Genomic DNA, 16104 nt, shown 5'->3' with positions numbered 1-16104 from the left:
ATGAACCTTTTCAGATTGTTAGGGGACATGACCCACCTCCTCAGCATTGTGGTCCTGCTCCTTAAGATCCGCACCATGAAATCTTGTGCTGGTATACTCTTCATGCTATATATGTTTCAGCTTAATTTCCTATTCCTCCCAAGTCGTTTGCTTGCATTTGTGAGCGGCTGAGTTGCTCCTTGTTGTTTCATTGTATAATTTATGTGTTGAGTTGTTCACTTAATTTTGGGTTGGTGAAATTTATTCACCTACCAATTTTTATTTTATTTTTTCTCATTAACAATATTGTTGTTGTTTGGTGCTTATATAGTTTTAATTTTAGCTATAACAAGTGATAGATAGTTGATGGTTGTTCATTTAAAAAGCTTTTCATTTGCAATATTGATAAAAGAAAGTTATTTCTCAAATTCTCTAAATTTTCATTTCTCAAAATGGGGTTTTTTTTCTTTTCTTTCCTAAACAGTGTTTCTGATTGTAGAAAGAACAGTTTGTTAACGTGTTTTTGGAACTTTGATCTAAGTAACAATTTGGCTAAAGCATTTTGTTGTTCTAATTGGTAGTGTGTCGCTAGTTTTGCAGATGTTAATTTATGGAACTGCATATAAAATCCCCTTTTCCCTGATTTCCATATTGTTCTTCCTGTTTTTCTATGCTATTAGTATTTATTACTGCTTATTTTTCTCAATGAAATATTGCTTCAATTGAATAATGATAGAGGAAATTTTGTATTTCCAAATACCCTTCTTTTTTTAAGCGAAGTTCTTCAATAAGTAATGCACTTTTCAAACACGCAGACAGACAGATAGACACACAAGTATATTTACTATTCTTCTGTTGGAATAAAAATGTAACAGTTATATAGATTTTTTCACTATTGACTAAACACCCAGAGTTACGAATAATACAGTGAATCTTTGGATGTTATGCTGGGTGAAAATCATCTGGCATCTGGGTAACCTTTTGGAACAGGATTGAGATTAGTATATGAATGAGTGGAAGATAAGGTTGCATAGTTGTAAATCTTTCTGAAAACAAGATTTGGAATAGATGAGCAACTTGCAACTTACACTGCTGCATTTTGCACTTCAATTAGAGGAACCCAGTTAAGGGATTCCAAGAGTGGGTGGTACCTTAAAGCAAGCAAGAGGCAACAATGCATATACTTCTTTTATCCATAGTTTATCAATTTTTTGGCTTGTAACCATATGAATATTTTTAACCCTTTCGTAAGGCTAACATTAGTTTTACTTGCCCCAGGAATTTCGCTTAAGACTCAAGAACTGTATGTCATAGTCTTTCTTACTCGATACCTAGACTTGTTCACGAAGTACTACTCTGTCTATAACACGGCTATGAAGCTAGTCTTTCTCGGAACTTCGATTGGTATTGTCTGGTATATGAGGTACCACAAAGTAGTGAAGCAAACATACAGCAAGGGTGAAGATACCTTTAGACATTACTTTCTTATACTGCTATCCGTTCTACTGGCTCTTTTGATCCACCGTTCTTTTCATGTAATTGAGGTAAGGAATACTTTGGTCTTTGTTTTACTTAACTATATTTTTTTATAGATAAACGCATCCAAAGAGAATCATATTAAATTATTACTCGATACAAGTGCTACAAATAATTGTTCAAGACTTAATCTACCCTTGAACTAAGGTCAAACATGGTGCTCTGACAACAATTTGGGTTTGACCTTTCATGTTTTTGGAAATATGGCATTTTAGTTTTATAGTTCTTCTTGTAGCGACTAAAAAATTGCAGTGATAATTTTTCTTGGAGCAACATAGTATTTGCTTTACAATTTTAGAGATTTCATTGGAAAGTTAGAGAATAACTTTATTCACAGCATCTATAGAAGTTGCCAGAAAAGACATTTTACTGATACAAATGATTTAGTGCTGTGGGGAGGACATCCAGCATGAGGATAATATTTTCCAGTCAGTAAAAGTGTCTCCTCAGAAATTTTGTTCAAATTTATATATTGGAATGATCAAATTGATTTCATTTTAGCACACATACATAGTTTAAAAGAAAGCAACCAATATAATTGTAGTTTCAAGGCATGCCATAAAAATTTGATGAAAGCACAAGATCCGTTATGTGAATTACAATGGCTAATATGTTCCCATTCATTTACATGCATACATGCATACATACTTGGAATGAGTGTACATATGCATATTACACACGCACACACACAGAGGAAAGTACAAATACATACAAGAATGTGTGTGTGTGTGTGTGTGTGTGTGTGTATCTTTTCTTGGAATGGCTCATCTCTAGTCTGTGGAATATCCTTGAAAAAATGAATATTAATATCGAGTTAAAAAATATCAACAAATAAGTCAGGTTTCATGAGGTAACATAAAGAATGTTACAATTTCAGGGTAATGAACAATTACTGATACAAATAGAGATAGGAAGGAAGCAGGTGCTAATAAAATTCAGTAGGAATCCTTGTACCGTTATGAACTTGAGTGGAAATTACTCACTTGTAAAGGGTTGTGATCTTCGCCCTTATAAGAGGTGAAAACCAGCTTTTGCAACCACATCAAGGGAGAGAAGATACTTACAATCATCTTTCACAAAGTTGGGTTTGGTTTTAGTGCCACAAGCAATCATTTTATGAAAGACTAATAATAATCACACGTCTATCATGTCTTTACTAATTGTTAATGCAATAGGAAACGATTCTATGAAAAGGAAGAACTTTCTTTGTGTCATGGCCCTCATTCCAGTCATTCCATATATATAGGAGAATCATACATTTACAATATGACAATATGACAGAATATTCAGGAAAGAGATGGCTGGTAGGGACAGTTGTACAGGGACACCTCACCATAGTTATCTTCTAGAAGAATATAACATGGCATAGCATTCTCTCTCCCTAACATTAATCATTAATAATATTTCTATTTTTTAGAAATCTTTTCTGGTGCTTGATTAAAGGAAACTATCAGTTTTTTTTTGATAAGTAATGTTGTACTTATTTGCAATTTGATATAATTTCTGATGGAATGTTGACCCAATTTGAAGGTTCTGTGGACATTTTCACTATACCTTGAAGCAGTAGCAATCTTACCGCAATTGGTATTACTACAAAAGTCAAGGAACATTGACACCTTAACTGGAGACTATGTATTTCTTCTTGGGTATGTCACCTATTTTCTTTAGCAGAAGCTGGGATATATTCTTTCTGTCCTAGTGATCTTGATGCATAGGGAATTTAGTTTAATCATATTTATTCTTCGTTCTGCTTTGGATTTATTCATTGTACATAAAGCAATTTTTTCTTTTTTCATGTTACTTATCAAATTTTTGTTTTCTATTTTCATGTTTTTGGTGCTCTCTCTATGTTTCATATTGTCTGACTGTATCGTAAGGGGCATGTCTCCAACTTTAGTGTGTGTCTACACATATGTAGATCTCCAACTTTAGGGTGTGCCTACACATATGGTTCTGCATACACACAGTTATTCTTCATAATAAGGATTGGGAGATCATGATGTAACCAAATAAGCTATGCATGTAGATCTTTCCAAAAAGGAAAATGGTAGGATTTTGAGCTATGCATTTGTCAACCAAACATATAGTGAGGAATTAAAAGATAAATTTTCTGGTTAGGTTGATTGTAGGCTGGTGTTCTTTTTCTATGGCCCTTAGGTAGAACTTGAGAATTTTGATTACATGTGCTTAATATCTTTCCCCGCTCTTTTACGGGCTAAGTCAAGTTCCAATGGCCTAATGAAAGGTTTCTCGTGAATGACAAAATATCTATCCCCTTTAGGACTGAAGGAATTTGGGCCAAAGTGTGAAAGAATTCTTGATTGGACCACCACTCAATGTTCATGTTGGTCACGTGAGATGGGCTCATCTTCATTTTTCATGAGCCTATGGGAACATCAATTGAATGTTATGGCCAACAATCATTATGGGGGAGGTTGCTGTGCTTTTTGTGGTTATGTAGAATTCCAGGGCATTTGAAAAACCATGAGATTTTGCCCAAAAAATTAAGATTATATTGGTGAAATTTATAGTATCTCAAGTTTCATAAATAGTTTGAGTAGTATATTTGTGTTCCGCTTAGGGAAAATTTAACTTTGGATAACTTATAAAAGAAGGATGTTGTGGTGAATTGGTGGTGTATGTGTAACAAAAGTGGGGAGTTTGTTGATCACCTCTTTCATTGTGAGATTTTTTCGCAAATATTGACCATGAAATGACTCATCTCAATTTTATTTAAAATAGAGAAAATCCTATTTCCATTGATGAAGCAGTAGTAGATTTCTTAATTTTTATAGGGAAATAGAGAGAGCTATTAAATGCATTTTAAGAATCTCAACGTGGTACATTACATTGTCCTCATATGTCATGACTTCACTTTGGGGTTGGTAACCACCATTTTCACAGGAAATGATTTTGCACTTTTCTTAGTATTTCGACACAATTTGGTAGTATAAAATGGATTTTTTAAACTAATCAATCATGTTTTGCATAGTTTGTGCACACTAATATGGATAACTGAACTAATCCAACAAGTTCTGTGCCACATGTTAACATATTGTTTTTGAAGTATGGCGAGACCACTACATAATACTCAAGTATATGTGAGCATCTTTTTTTCCTTTAATTGAAGTATGGGGAGACTACTATAGAATAGGTGAAATGAGGGCAATTTTAGTTCTCCTACCTTCGATACTCTATATTTGTACAAAGCTTGAGGACTGACTCTCTCTTTTGAGGAATTTCCAGATGTCCATTGATGTAGTTTCTTTTTTTTGTTAAGGACAACCTTTTTCGTTTTTACTATTTGTTTTTTAAATTAATGATGCTTTGCAGCTTTCAGCTGACTTATACGTCAAATATTAGCTGAAATCATCTAGGATTTGAGTGTATTGATATGGTTCACTTGACGCTCTTTTTGGTTGTTGCCATGAAATCTGGTTTTGTGTGGTGACATTCATGTCTGATAATCTTGTAGTGCTTATTGAGCTCTGTATATCCTCAATTGGGTTTACCGTTTCTTCATGGAGAATCACAAATATCGCTGGATACGTAAGTTTGCCTTTGCTTGCACTTTAATTACCAGCTCATTTTACAGTAATATTTTTTAATGAACTTTTGTCAAATACACAGCTTGGATATCGGGCTTGGTTCAGACGGCTCTTTATGCTGACTTTTTCTACTACTATATCAAGAGGTACTTGCCAACATTCTACTTTTTCCCTTTCCTCTCCTTCCCACTTCACTTGTTTCTACAGTAACCACTGGCTTTGTTTCCCTGTGGGAAAAAAAGTTTGTTGGAATGAGTATCAAAAGCTACAACAACATGACATGTTTTCCTTCTGTCTAGAGAAAAATGTAGCAACTTCAGTAAAAAGGTTAAATGTGATTTTCCCCCCTGCTGGAAAATGACACTTGATAGAAACAAACACCTAAAAACTGGCTTTTTGTAGGTTGCTTGCTTTCCAAATAACTAACTTTGTCTGGTTTGTGTTCAGCTGGAAGAACCGTGAGAAGCTTAAGCTTCCTGCTTGAAGTTGATCTTTCATGGCCTCTTGAGTTAGAATTTCGCAGACAGAAAAATAAAGGTTACCTCTGGTTGTTAGATACAGACTTTTCATTTCTTCTTTCTTCCTTTTGTGATATTTTTACTTGTTTCCAGACAGCTTTATATTTGTTACTAAAAATACATTAAACTATGAGCAAAATGGGGGGGGGGGGGGCGAGAGGAATCAGTGAATGAAATTCCGTCCAAATGGTTGGAAGTTAATCTGATGGGCTCCGACCGTTTTCATGATTTCGCGTTGGAATGGGTAATGACCCTCCTGTATGTGCGCCTTTGTTTAGATTTTTATTTTAAATATTTTGAATGATGAATCTTTTTTTTTTTTTTTTTTAAAAAAAAGATCTCTCTCGAATGATTATCCACAAAAAAAGAAATGAAGTTAATAATTTATAGAAGTAGCTAAACGCGCAATGCTGATAATTTTTCTTGTGGCGGTAACCAAGAGAAACAAGTATGGTTTGACTGACAAATTGTGTGCTAATATGTAGTAAACTGTTTGAGTACGACACATCAACAAGGAAATCAACCATGTGTCGTAATCAAACAACTAATCATGACTTTTGCCTTGGATCTTCTAACCATGCAAGGAAGAAAGGTCTCATTGGTTGCCCAAGGATAGTTAGATTGATTCAAAGCTTGCAAGGGACTAAAGATCTATTTCAGAAGGGAATGGGATAGGCCAGGCGGAAATACAGATATTTGGCACGTGAAGTGTGATACGATACCCAAGCAATTTTTAATTTCAAGCAATAATGATGGGACATAATTTTTTTCTAAACCAATTTGGAGGAAATATTTTCTAACCTATTTAAAATAGTGCAAAATGTCTATAAACATTTAAAATGCACATTAAATTTGAAAAATGTTAAAGGCCCAAATTATTAAAAAAATGTCATTATTATGAAGAAAAATTACTTTTAAAAAAATAAAAAATGTCATTATTATGAAGAAAAATACCATTTTTTATTTTTTTTAAAAAATACCAAATAGTAGAAGGACCAAAAATGGATATTATTGCTTCAGACATTTTTTTCATTTTTGATTTTTTTAAAAAAAAAAAATTAAAAAAGAAGGCAAAAGTTGGACACAAGTAGGACAAAATAGTTGGGTGTCTATCATCCCTCATCAAATTTAGTCTAAGTTAGTAAGCTGTTATTAATGACGTGTTAAGAATTTCATGTGAATTTTAAATGTTTATAGATACTTTGAACTATTTTAAATGGGTTGCAAGATTATTTCCTTCCGACTAATTTGAAGAAAATTTACGTCCATAATGATTTGTGTATTTGTAGAGCCTACAAATCATCCTTTAAAAATGACATGTTGTCTTTTAGGCATGTGAAAACACATGCTATTAAAACAAATGTGATTCTCGCATGTTGTTATTGGATACATGTTTGGTTTGTTAAAAAAAAAATTACAAATCAGTTGGAAATTTATGTATATGACTACCATATATGTAAACTCATGTGCATCTCATTTGTTATTAAAAAAAGTGACATATGTCACTTTTATAGACTAGATTGAAGGAAACTCCTCCGACCCAATTTAGAGGAAAACTTTGTCTGATATATGTATGCGTGTATGGGTTTTATTTCAGGAAAAAATGTGCATTTATTGGACCACATAAGAGATATGTATTGACTTCCTAATTGCGTGTACTAAAACGGAAATAAACCCATCTAAGAAAACCAAGAAAACAAAAAGAAACAACATCGTATTATTAATACCCTCGACGATGGGATCAATTGACCAATTCGTAGGAAGTAGGAACACTCAGGGATCCCACTCGTCATTGTTTAATTAAAAAAAAAAAAAAACCTAAGAGAACAAACAAACCTTTTATCATGAATTGTCTTTTGTGTTGTTTGCTTCTTAAAAAGTACATACAATGGCACCCTTATTTTAAAAAATAAATAATAATAATAAAAAAGACTAGTTGGTCAAGTCCTTTGAGTGCACATTTCAACTTAAGAAAACTACCAATCAAAAGCGTCCTTCTATCATCAACCTTTCCGACATAAAATAAAATTCATTTATTTGTTTTTGTCAATAAATTTATCGCAATTTTGGTCTTGTAGAGAAATGGTGACCTTTAGAAATATTATACGTGTCATTGCCCCAACCTTTATCGTGTCACGGTTGGTCAACATGCTAAATTATTTAGAGGCCATGGTCTATATAATTCCAATCTATAATAAGTTCAAACATAAACAATCGTCAATTGATCATGCTTTAGAAGAAAAGATATATACCTACTAATCAATTTTCAATTAGTTGTCTTAGAGATTACGAGATTGATTTATGGCACTATATGCATGTCGACTTTTACGAACACGTGTAACGTGTTTGACAGGAAAGCTACACAATTAGTAAATTGAAATAGCTAGAAACAAGACACTTGGCCACTTGGGTCGACGAAAAAGACTTATATATATATATATATATATAAATTGTAATTAAAGTTGAATTTAGGGGAAGATGCGTGCTTTCCTGGTGTTGCCAGTGTATTTAAGCATGCATGCATCTAATTAATGGTACACCACTAGCTCTCATCACATCCATAATTCACACTCAGTACTACAAATATTCATACAAGAAAGAATGTGGTTGATCCTCAAGCTTTTCATCTTCCAAGTCTTAGGGATCCTCTTTGTCGGAGCGATCCAATCCCTAGCTTCAGTTCGTCATACCTTTGTGGTAATTAACTAATATCCATATATATATATATATATATATGCTACTAATTTCCTCATGATCGAGATGAATTAATGGGGTGTAAAAAACCCGAATAATGCTAGATGGAAGTCTTTCTTGTGTGGCTCTTAAAATCACTACTAAACTTATAATGATTGATCACTATTAAATTTTGATTAAATGATGATTTTAAAAGTCACCGAATTTTTTGGACACAAGATGAACTATTACTTATGATTTTATATATATATATATATATATATATATATATATATATATATGTCTTAATTGCATGTACACATATTAATCTATGGATATGTTTGGTTATGAGTTATCTATAATATTGTAGGTAGAAGAAACTCCATACGTGAGACTGTGCAGCACAAAGAACATCTTGACAGTTAATGGCCTGTTTCCTGGACCAACACTACATGTCCACAAAGGAGACACAATCATTGTTGATGTTTATAACAAGGGCAATCATAACATAACTATTCATTGGTAATGATTCATTTCTTATATTAATTGGTTAATTTAATATAATATGACAATATTATTTGTAAGTAATAATTTTGCAGGCATGGAGTAAGGCAGCCAAGGTATCCGTGGTCGGACGGTCCTGAATATATCACACAATGCCCAATTCAACCGGGCGGTAGATTTCGCCAAAAGATTATATTTTCCATAGAGGAAGGGACTCTATGGTGGCACGCCCACAGTAAGTGGTGGAGAGATACCGTTCACGGTGCTATAATCATATATCCTAAGCATGGAACCAACTATCCTTTCCCCCTTCCTCATGCAGAGGTTCCCATCATCTTAGGTATAATAAAAAAGTCTTCGATCTCAATGGAAATCTGTACAAATTTAATGGAAATGATTAATGGCAATTTAATTTGGTATTGTAGGAGAATGGTGGAAGAAAGATATACTGGAGATTTATGATGAAGCTCTTCAAACGGGAGGAGCCCCCAATGTTTCTGATGCTTTTAGTATCAATGGCCAACCTGGTGATCTTTATCCCTGCTCAAAACCAGGTCAAACGTATTTATAATTAAGTATTTCTTTTATATTTTGTACAAATTAGTATTAATATTGAAGTTAATTAGTAACTAAAATGAAAAGATGGGAAAAATATTGCCAGTGAAGGAAGGAGATAGGTAGATTGCTAATCGCGCGGGAAACAATGCTTATAAATTTCCCAGAAGAAAAAAGAAGAAGACTATATATATTCAAGTTTGGTTTATTAATTTTTCATAAGCTTATACCATTGTCCTTGAGCTAACTAGCTAGATTTCTTTTATTTAATTATTTCCTCGTCTTCATACATCAATAATCATGAGATTTTTTCAAGCACTATAAATTGTCCTTAATTAGCCAGCTCTCACCTCTTTGTTCTATAGTTAAAGGTGATCTTTATCAAGTAAATGGATTGATTTGTCAGCTATAAAATATATGAATAAAATGTTAAAAACAAAATTCACAGATTTATTTGTATTTATACAAATACAAAAAGTAAGGCCCGTTTGATTTGCGAAATAGACCCTTAGAATGGAAAAGTTATTCCTATGGAATAGCCATGCATTCCTTTGTTTGGTAAGGGCCTATTCTTAGAAATAATTATTCCGTGGGAATCACTAATCCCTTGCACACATGAATAGCCATTTCTCTAAAAAATGAGAGGAATAGTTATTCCTAAGGAATTGACTGCATTTTCCAAAACAATACCCATATTTTTTTTTCCTTTTTATTCCAATCTTATAAAAGAAATAATAATAGAAAAAAAAAAAGAAAAATAAAGTGGGTGGAGGGGTGGCGCTACCATCCCCAGATCCCATCGTGGTGGTCCCCTAGGCGCTCCGGGGGTGGTGCGACCACCCCGTGGCGTTTCGGGGTGGCTAAGGCCACTCCCGATCGATGCTTTTTAGGGGTGGCCTGGCCACCCTAGATTTGGCTTCTGGGGTGGCCGCAGCCACCCCAGACTAAACAAACAAAATATAAAAAATTAAATGGATGGTCGACCACCCACCCAGTGGGTGGTTGGCCACCCATTTAATTTAATTTTTTTTTTAATATTGTTTTAATTAAGTTGAAAAAAAAAAGAAAAGAGAATAATGGGCTTTTTAGTAATTTTGTTAGTAATTTTTATTGTCAAGTCAAATAATGTTTACTTCAGAGTTTAGATTTTTCTATAGAGGATATGATTGATCTATGAATTAAATTAGTAAGTAGTAGCACCCATAAATGAGACAATTTTTCTGAAAGAATTTACAATTGGCAATGAATGTCATAGGTCAAACGTACACATGGTTTGGTCCAGTTTAATTTGCTAGCGCACATGTAGCTCAAGTTTGAATCTTTGATCCATCATGAGAATAATAATATTAAAGTCACCATTTCGTTAACCATACGAAAAAGAAAAGAAATGAAGTCAATCCTCACCTCTAAAATTGTAATTCACCTTTTGCAGACACATTCAAGCTTAAGGTTGATGTCGGCAAGACATATCTACTCCGCCTAGTAAATGCTGCCGCGCAAGAAATTCTCTTTTTCGCTGTCGCCAAACACAACCTTACTGTGGTCGGGACAGATGGCAGCTACACCAAGCCATTAGAAACATCCTACGTCGCAATATCCCCCGGCCAAACCTTCGACGTTTTGTTGAAAGCTAATGAGCAGCCTGACCACTACTACATGGCTGCTAGAGTTTACTCCGGTCCCTCTGCGGTTGCCTTCGATAACACAACCACCACTGCTGTTGTTCAATACAGTGGAAACTATACACCATCTTCACCTCCTTCCTTACCCTATCTTCCTTACTACAACGACACCAACGCCGAACTTAGTTTCACCAGAAGCCTTCGAAGCTTAGCCGACAAAAATCATCCCATTAAGGTCCCAACAAACATAACCAAAAAAATGTTTTTCACGATTTCCGTCAACACGTTCCCGTGTCCAAACAATTCATGTGAAGGGCCTAATAAGACACGATTAGCTACTAGCATCAACAACATAAGCTTTGTGAACCCCTCCATCGATATATTGCAAGCTTATTATTACCACATCAATGGAGTGTTTGGGACTCGTTTTCCAGACTTCCCGCCGTTGATATTCAATTTCACGGCGGAGGACTTGCCGTTGTACCTAGAGACACCGAAACGTGGGACGAAGGTGAAGATATTGGATTATAACGCGACCGTAGAGATTGTTTTTCAAGGCACGAATTTGGTGGGTGGGAATGATCATCCAATGCATCTCCATGGATTTAGTTTCTTCGTTGTTGGATCGGGTCTTGGAAACTTTGACAAGGACAAGGACCCTTTGGGATATAATCTTGTTGACCCTCCTCTTCAGAACACCATTGCTGTCCCTTTAAACGGCTGGACTACCATTAGATTCAAGGCCAGCAATCCTGGTTAGTCGCACTACAATTACTATATATATATATATATATATATATATATATATATATATATATATATATGTTAATTTTTTTCGCTTACATCATAAAATATATAAATTATAATAATCTACTAAATAATATTACTCGTTGGGGGTAACTTCACTTTACGCCCCTCAATTACCAAGTGATTTGAGAAGTTCTCAAACTTCAAAACCTCTGAATTTGGAACCCTGGACTTTCAATTGCAATCAATTTGAACTCTTCCGTCAGATTTTAGAAGTTAAAAGTGAGACAATGACGTTTATACCTATGATTTTTTTTATAAAATTTTAAATTTACCCTTAATTTCAAATAAATAAATAAATAATCAGGGATATTTTGGTCTTTTTAGGGGTAAATCAGGGAAGTTAACGGCTAGATCTGACAGAGGGATTCAAATTGACTGCAATTGAAAGTTCAGAGTCTAAATTAAGAGATTTTGAAGTTTAATTAAGGGGCTTCTTAAATCATATAGTAATTCAGAAGTCTAAAGTGAAGTTACCTTACTCTTTCTATAACTTAAACCTATTATTATTATTATTATTTTTTTTTTTTTTTGACATGTCCACACAAGATGGGGGGAGGGGGGATTCGAACTAGTGACATTCGCTTCATAAGGCGTGGTCTCTAGCCGATTAAGCTATCTCTTGGGGACCTATTATTACAATTACATGAATGACGCTAATTAATGTTTATGCTTTGTGTGAATATATAGGAGTTTGGTTTATGCACTGCCATTTTGATAGGCACATGACATGGGGCATGGACATGGCGTTCGTAGTGAAAAATGGGAAAGGCCCAAAGGCGCATATCATCCCCCCACCACCGGACATGCCACCGTGTTGATCGAAGCTGTTGCCTGCTGGCCCCTCGATCTGACAATGAATATTGGTGACGATCGAATGGCAAAATATTTGTGGATTGAACTTACTTAAGAGGATATATGCTATTGTTCTTTCTGTTTTCTACAATAATTGGTGGCGTTATAATTCCCACAATTACTACTTTACGTTGCTTTAGCCACAACTTGATGGAATAAATAAGCGTCAGCATATATATGTGATAAATAAGCCTGATCGATCCAAGTTATCAGGACCACAGATTCTAATAAACTATCATAAGTTTTAAACATATATACTGAGATTTTAAATACTAAATTAGCTGATTATATCTTGTGGAATGCTAGCTTGCCTTGTCATTTGGATATGGATTCCCGCAAGGCATCAAAGAAACAACGACCAGATAATTCATTATTGCTTGAACTTAAAAATGCGTGGGTTAATTTCACAGTACTTTACATGCGGAATATGGATATTCACCCACGGGTATGGACATCTTGTGACTGATACGAGAACTGTGCTTCGGTGTTTCTCAAACTGGAACTACAACCATGTGTGTCGTGAGGCTAATAGGCCCCATGGCTTGGCCAAAGCGACTTGTAAACATATCATTGGAAAGACCTGAAGACATGAAACTTTGGTGTGTATTAGTGATGTGTTAGGAAATTAATCCTATTTCCCAAGACCCGTGAGATGCGAAAAATAAGAAGAATGCGAAATAACAAAGATTAGGCAATCAAATCACACACGACACAAAGATTTAAGTGGTTCGGCTTAACAAGCCTACATCCACTGGCGGAGACGACCCGGAAAAAATTCACTATCAAAAGATTGAGTACAAAATTAGTAGAAAGAAAATTACTCAGATCCCAAAGCCCCAATACACCCAAATCTCACTATCACACAAGAGAGATTATTTCCAAAATAGAATACAAAAGACAGATGTACAAACTCTTCTTTTGTTGGAAGAGATGGCGACTGATCTCTATTTTCTTCTCTCACTCTGCAACACATTTTTCTTCTAATAACTTGTTTTTGGCTCCTCCAAAAACCACCAAAAAGAAAACACCCTTGTTGCCCTTGTACCTCCTCTCAAATTCTCTCTTTTTTCTCCTCCCTTTGGTGCTTCACGTTTTTGGCACACACCCATTCACCTTGTACTTTGTTCCTTATATAGAAGCTTAACTCTTATTTTACATGTTGGTCTAGGACTTCTACTATAAGTCAAACAAAGAGTCCAATTACACATAGGAGAAGGACTCCAAAACCCACATGTAAAGAAGCAAACCGGTTGAACCAAGAACCTCTCCTACTTGAAGAAGGAGACAAACCACTGGGTCCCACCAAGACTTTTAATTCAAGTCATACTTAACATGATGTAGTTTTGATAAAACAATCTTATCTGTCTTTGATCAATCTATGAAATATTAATATTCTCTTTTAAAAATAAAAAATAAAAAACAAAAAGAAGTAAGAAATAATATATAGAAAGAATATATAGGTAATTAATATATATATATAAGATATTACTTACCACAAAAGTATGACGAATACAAGCTTGGCAATGGAAGGCTCCGACAAACAGGATTCCTAAGACTTGCAAGCTGAAAACCTTCAGCATGATCAACCACATGTTTCTTCTTTTTTCACTTGGGTGATGGAAAACCTTTATCTTTCTTCTATGGCTTTGTTACTTTGTAGTACTGGGTATGAATTAAATCCACAGGCCCACATATATATGGGAAAGATATTGAGCTCATCTAAATTAATTATGCCCTAATTACCTTAATTATACGGGGCATCATGCAATGGTATTCTGATGTAATATTACTGGTGTACGTAATCATAATTTCAAGTGCAATTAAATGAATGAAAAAAATTGAAATAAGAGCATCTAATTAAGCTATGCAAATGTTTTTGTGCTTTTTTAGTGTATTCTTTTTTCGTTACACATTAAATGATTAAGCTATCACGTTGTACTTTTGATGCTTTCAATTGCGTACTAGAATTATCCAGACCATACTTTTCGTATACGTTGTGTTCTTCTGTATCGTTGATAAAAAGTACTCCCTCCCTCGTTAATTAATAATTGAACTTAAAAAAGAAATAATTGATCGACAATGTTGAAATTCTAGCATTAATTATTCACATCCACCAAATTAATGTTCAGCTATATATAAGTTAGTTAATTAAGGACCACTTATTTATTTATATTTTTAATCTACTAATTTTTTCAAAGTTTCTATAGAAGTATTTTAATTTAGTTATCAATTTTCACCATTCCATTTAAATATTCTTTCTCTAACAATCATATTTTTGAAATTTCATGATCATACTAATTGTTAGTTATTGTATTGGCTTAATTTAGTTCTAAAATGCAGAGGTAACTGTTTACGGGCTTAAACACTAATATATAATGCTCAGAATCCAATCTCCGCCGTTCATAATGTAGATTCATGTGTTATGAACGTCCCTGCAAAATTTTAGCTCAATCGGACCACAAACGCTTATCAATCGGAGCTGTTGATCAAGGCTAGACAGCATTTTTAGAATGTTGTTTCACCCATTGCATGCCCTGTCCAGATAGGCCTTCCCCGAGTCCGGACCGCATTTCCAAAAACTCTGTTTCTGCTCCGCAAAGTCCTGTCTGGACAGCTCATTAATCTGTCCGGACACCCTGTAAGTTTTAGGCCCAAAAACGTGATTTGAAGTGGGTTAGGTCTAGGGTTTTGTTGATGATATATATACATCATTATAGAAGAGAGATGCACGAACTTTCACCCCAGAGAGTTCGTCGGAGGCTGTGCTAAAAGAGATCATATGTGGTGAGCGTTAAATTGAATCTCTTAGAGTTTTAGTTATTCCTTTAATAAATCTACGGTTGATAAGTCTATCAGAAGAGTTCGGTAAAGGAGAATCACGTTGAAGAAGATTGTGAGCAAAGAGATGAGTTGCAAGTTTGTCGATCTTACAAAGCCAAGGTCTTATAAAGGGTTGTAAATGTTCCTAGTGTCTGTAATCTCAGGATAATTTTTTGATAGTGATTTCCTGGGTTTGGCTGCCCCAGAGAGGTTTTACTTTTAGATCGGTTTCTAAAATGTTTCATTTTCGTAACCAAAATATCTGTATCTGCCTCTTTATTGCTTTATATATTTTGGTTGATTGAATTGTTTATTACTTCATAGTATTAATTCCGCATAAATTGTGATAAACAAGTTATTGGAGTCGGTATAGTGTTTTTCACTAATTAAGGAATAAAAATAGCTATTATATTCCAGATTCTTTCATTCTCAGTAATAACTATTTGTTTTCATAATAAAATAGTCATTTAGCGAACCAAACATGTCATAAGTCTTGTACTTGTTAGTCCTAGTAATGATATTTGTTTAGTGTCGTATAATTTTTATTTTTATTTTTTCTATTTAGATTGCTACATGAAAAATACCATGTATATATATATATTGTTTCTTGATTGATACAATGATACATGATATTGTTTAATGTTCAATATTGTTTGTTTGTATTTGATGCATGTGATATTATCTCAG

General features: G+C 34.2%; 1 protein-coding gene and 1 pseudogene across 1 annotated transcript; both read left to right on the top strand.

The window, feature by feature from the left end:
- On the top strand, positions 1–5547 carry LOC132167838 (ER lumen protein-retaining receptor B-like; annotated as a pseudogene).
- A 2635-nt stretch (positions 5548–8182) lies between these two features.
- TT10 (Laccase/Diphenol oxidase family protein) lies at positions 8183–12647 on the top strand. Its single transcript, XM_059584036.2, has 6 exons — positions 8183–8278; positions 8625–8776; positions 8854–9098; positions 9184–9312; positions 10746–11690; positions 12433–12647. The coding sequence occupies exons 1-6, from the start codon at positions 8183–8185 to the stop codon at positions 12561–12563; spliced, it is 1698 nt and encodes a 565-aa protein (XP_059440019.2). The 3' UTR covers positions 12564–12647.
- Positions 12648–16104: the final 3457 nt, after the last annotated feature.

This window comes from Corylus avellana, chromosome 2, assembly GCF_965113065.1.
Source record: "Corylus avellana chromosome 2, dhCorAvel1.hap1.2, whole genome shotgun sequence".
NCBI classification, from domain to species: Eukaryota; Viridiplantae; Streptophyta; class Magnoliopsida; order Fagales; family Betulaceae; genus Corylus; species Corylus avellana.
This window is presented reverse-complemented; position numbering and strand designations above follow the sequence as displayed.

Bases quoted from the DNA above. Each gene is read 5' to 3' on its own strand.
- TT10 (XM_059584036.2), top strand. From the start codon at position 8,183: ATGTGGTTGATCCTCAAGCTTTTCATCTTCCAAGTCTTAGGGATCCTC. The intron at 8,279-8,624 runs GTAATTAACTAA...ATAATATTGTAG, and splicing joins CAGTTCGTCATACCTTTGTG to GTAGAAGAAACTCCATACGT. The intron at 8,777-8,853 runs GTAATGATTCAT...ATAATTTTGCAG, and splicing joins CATAACATAACTATTCATTG to GCATGGAGTAAGGCAGCCAA.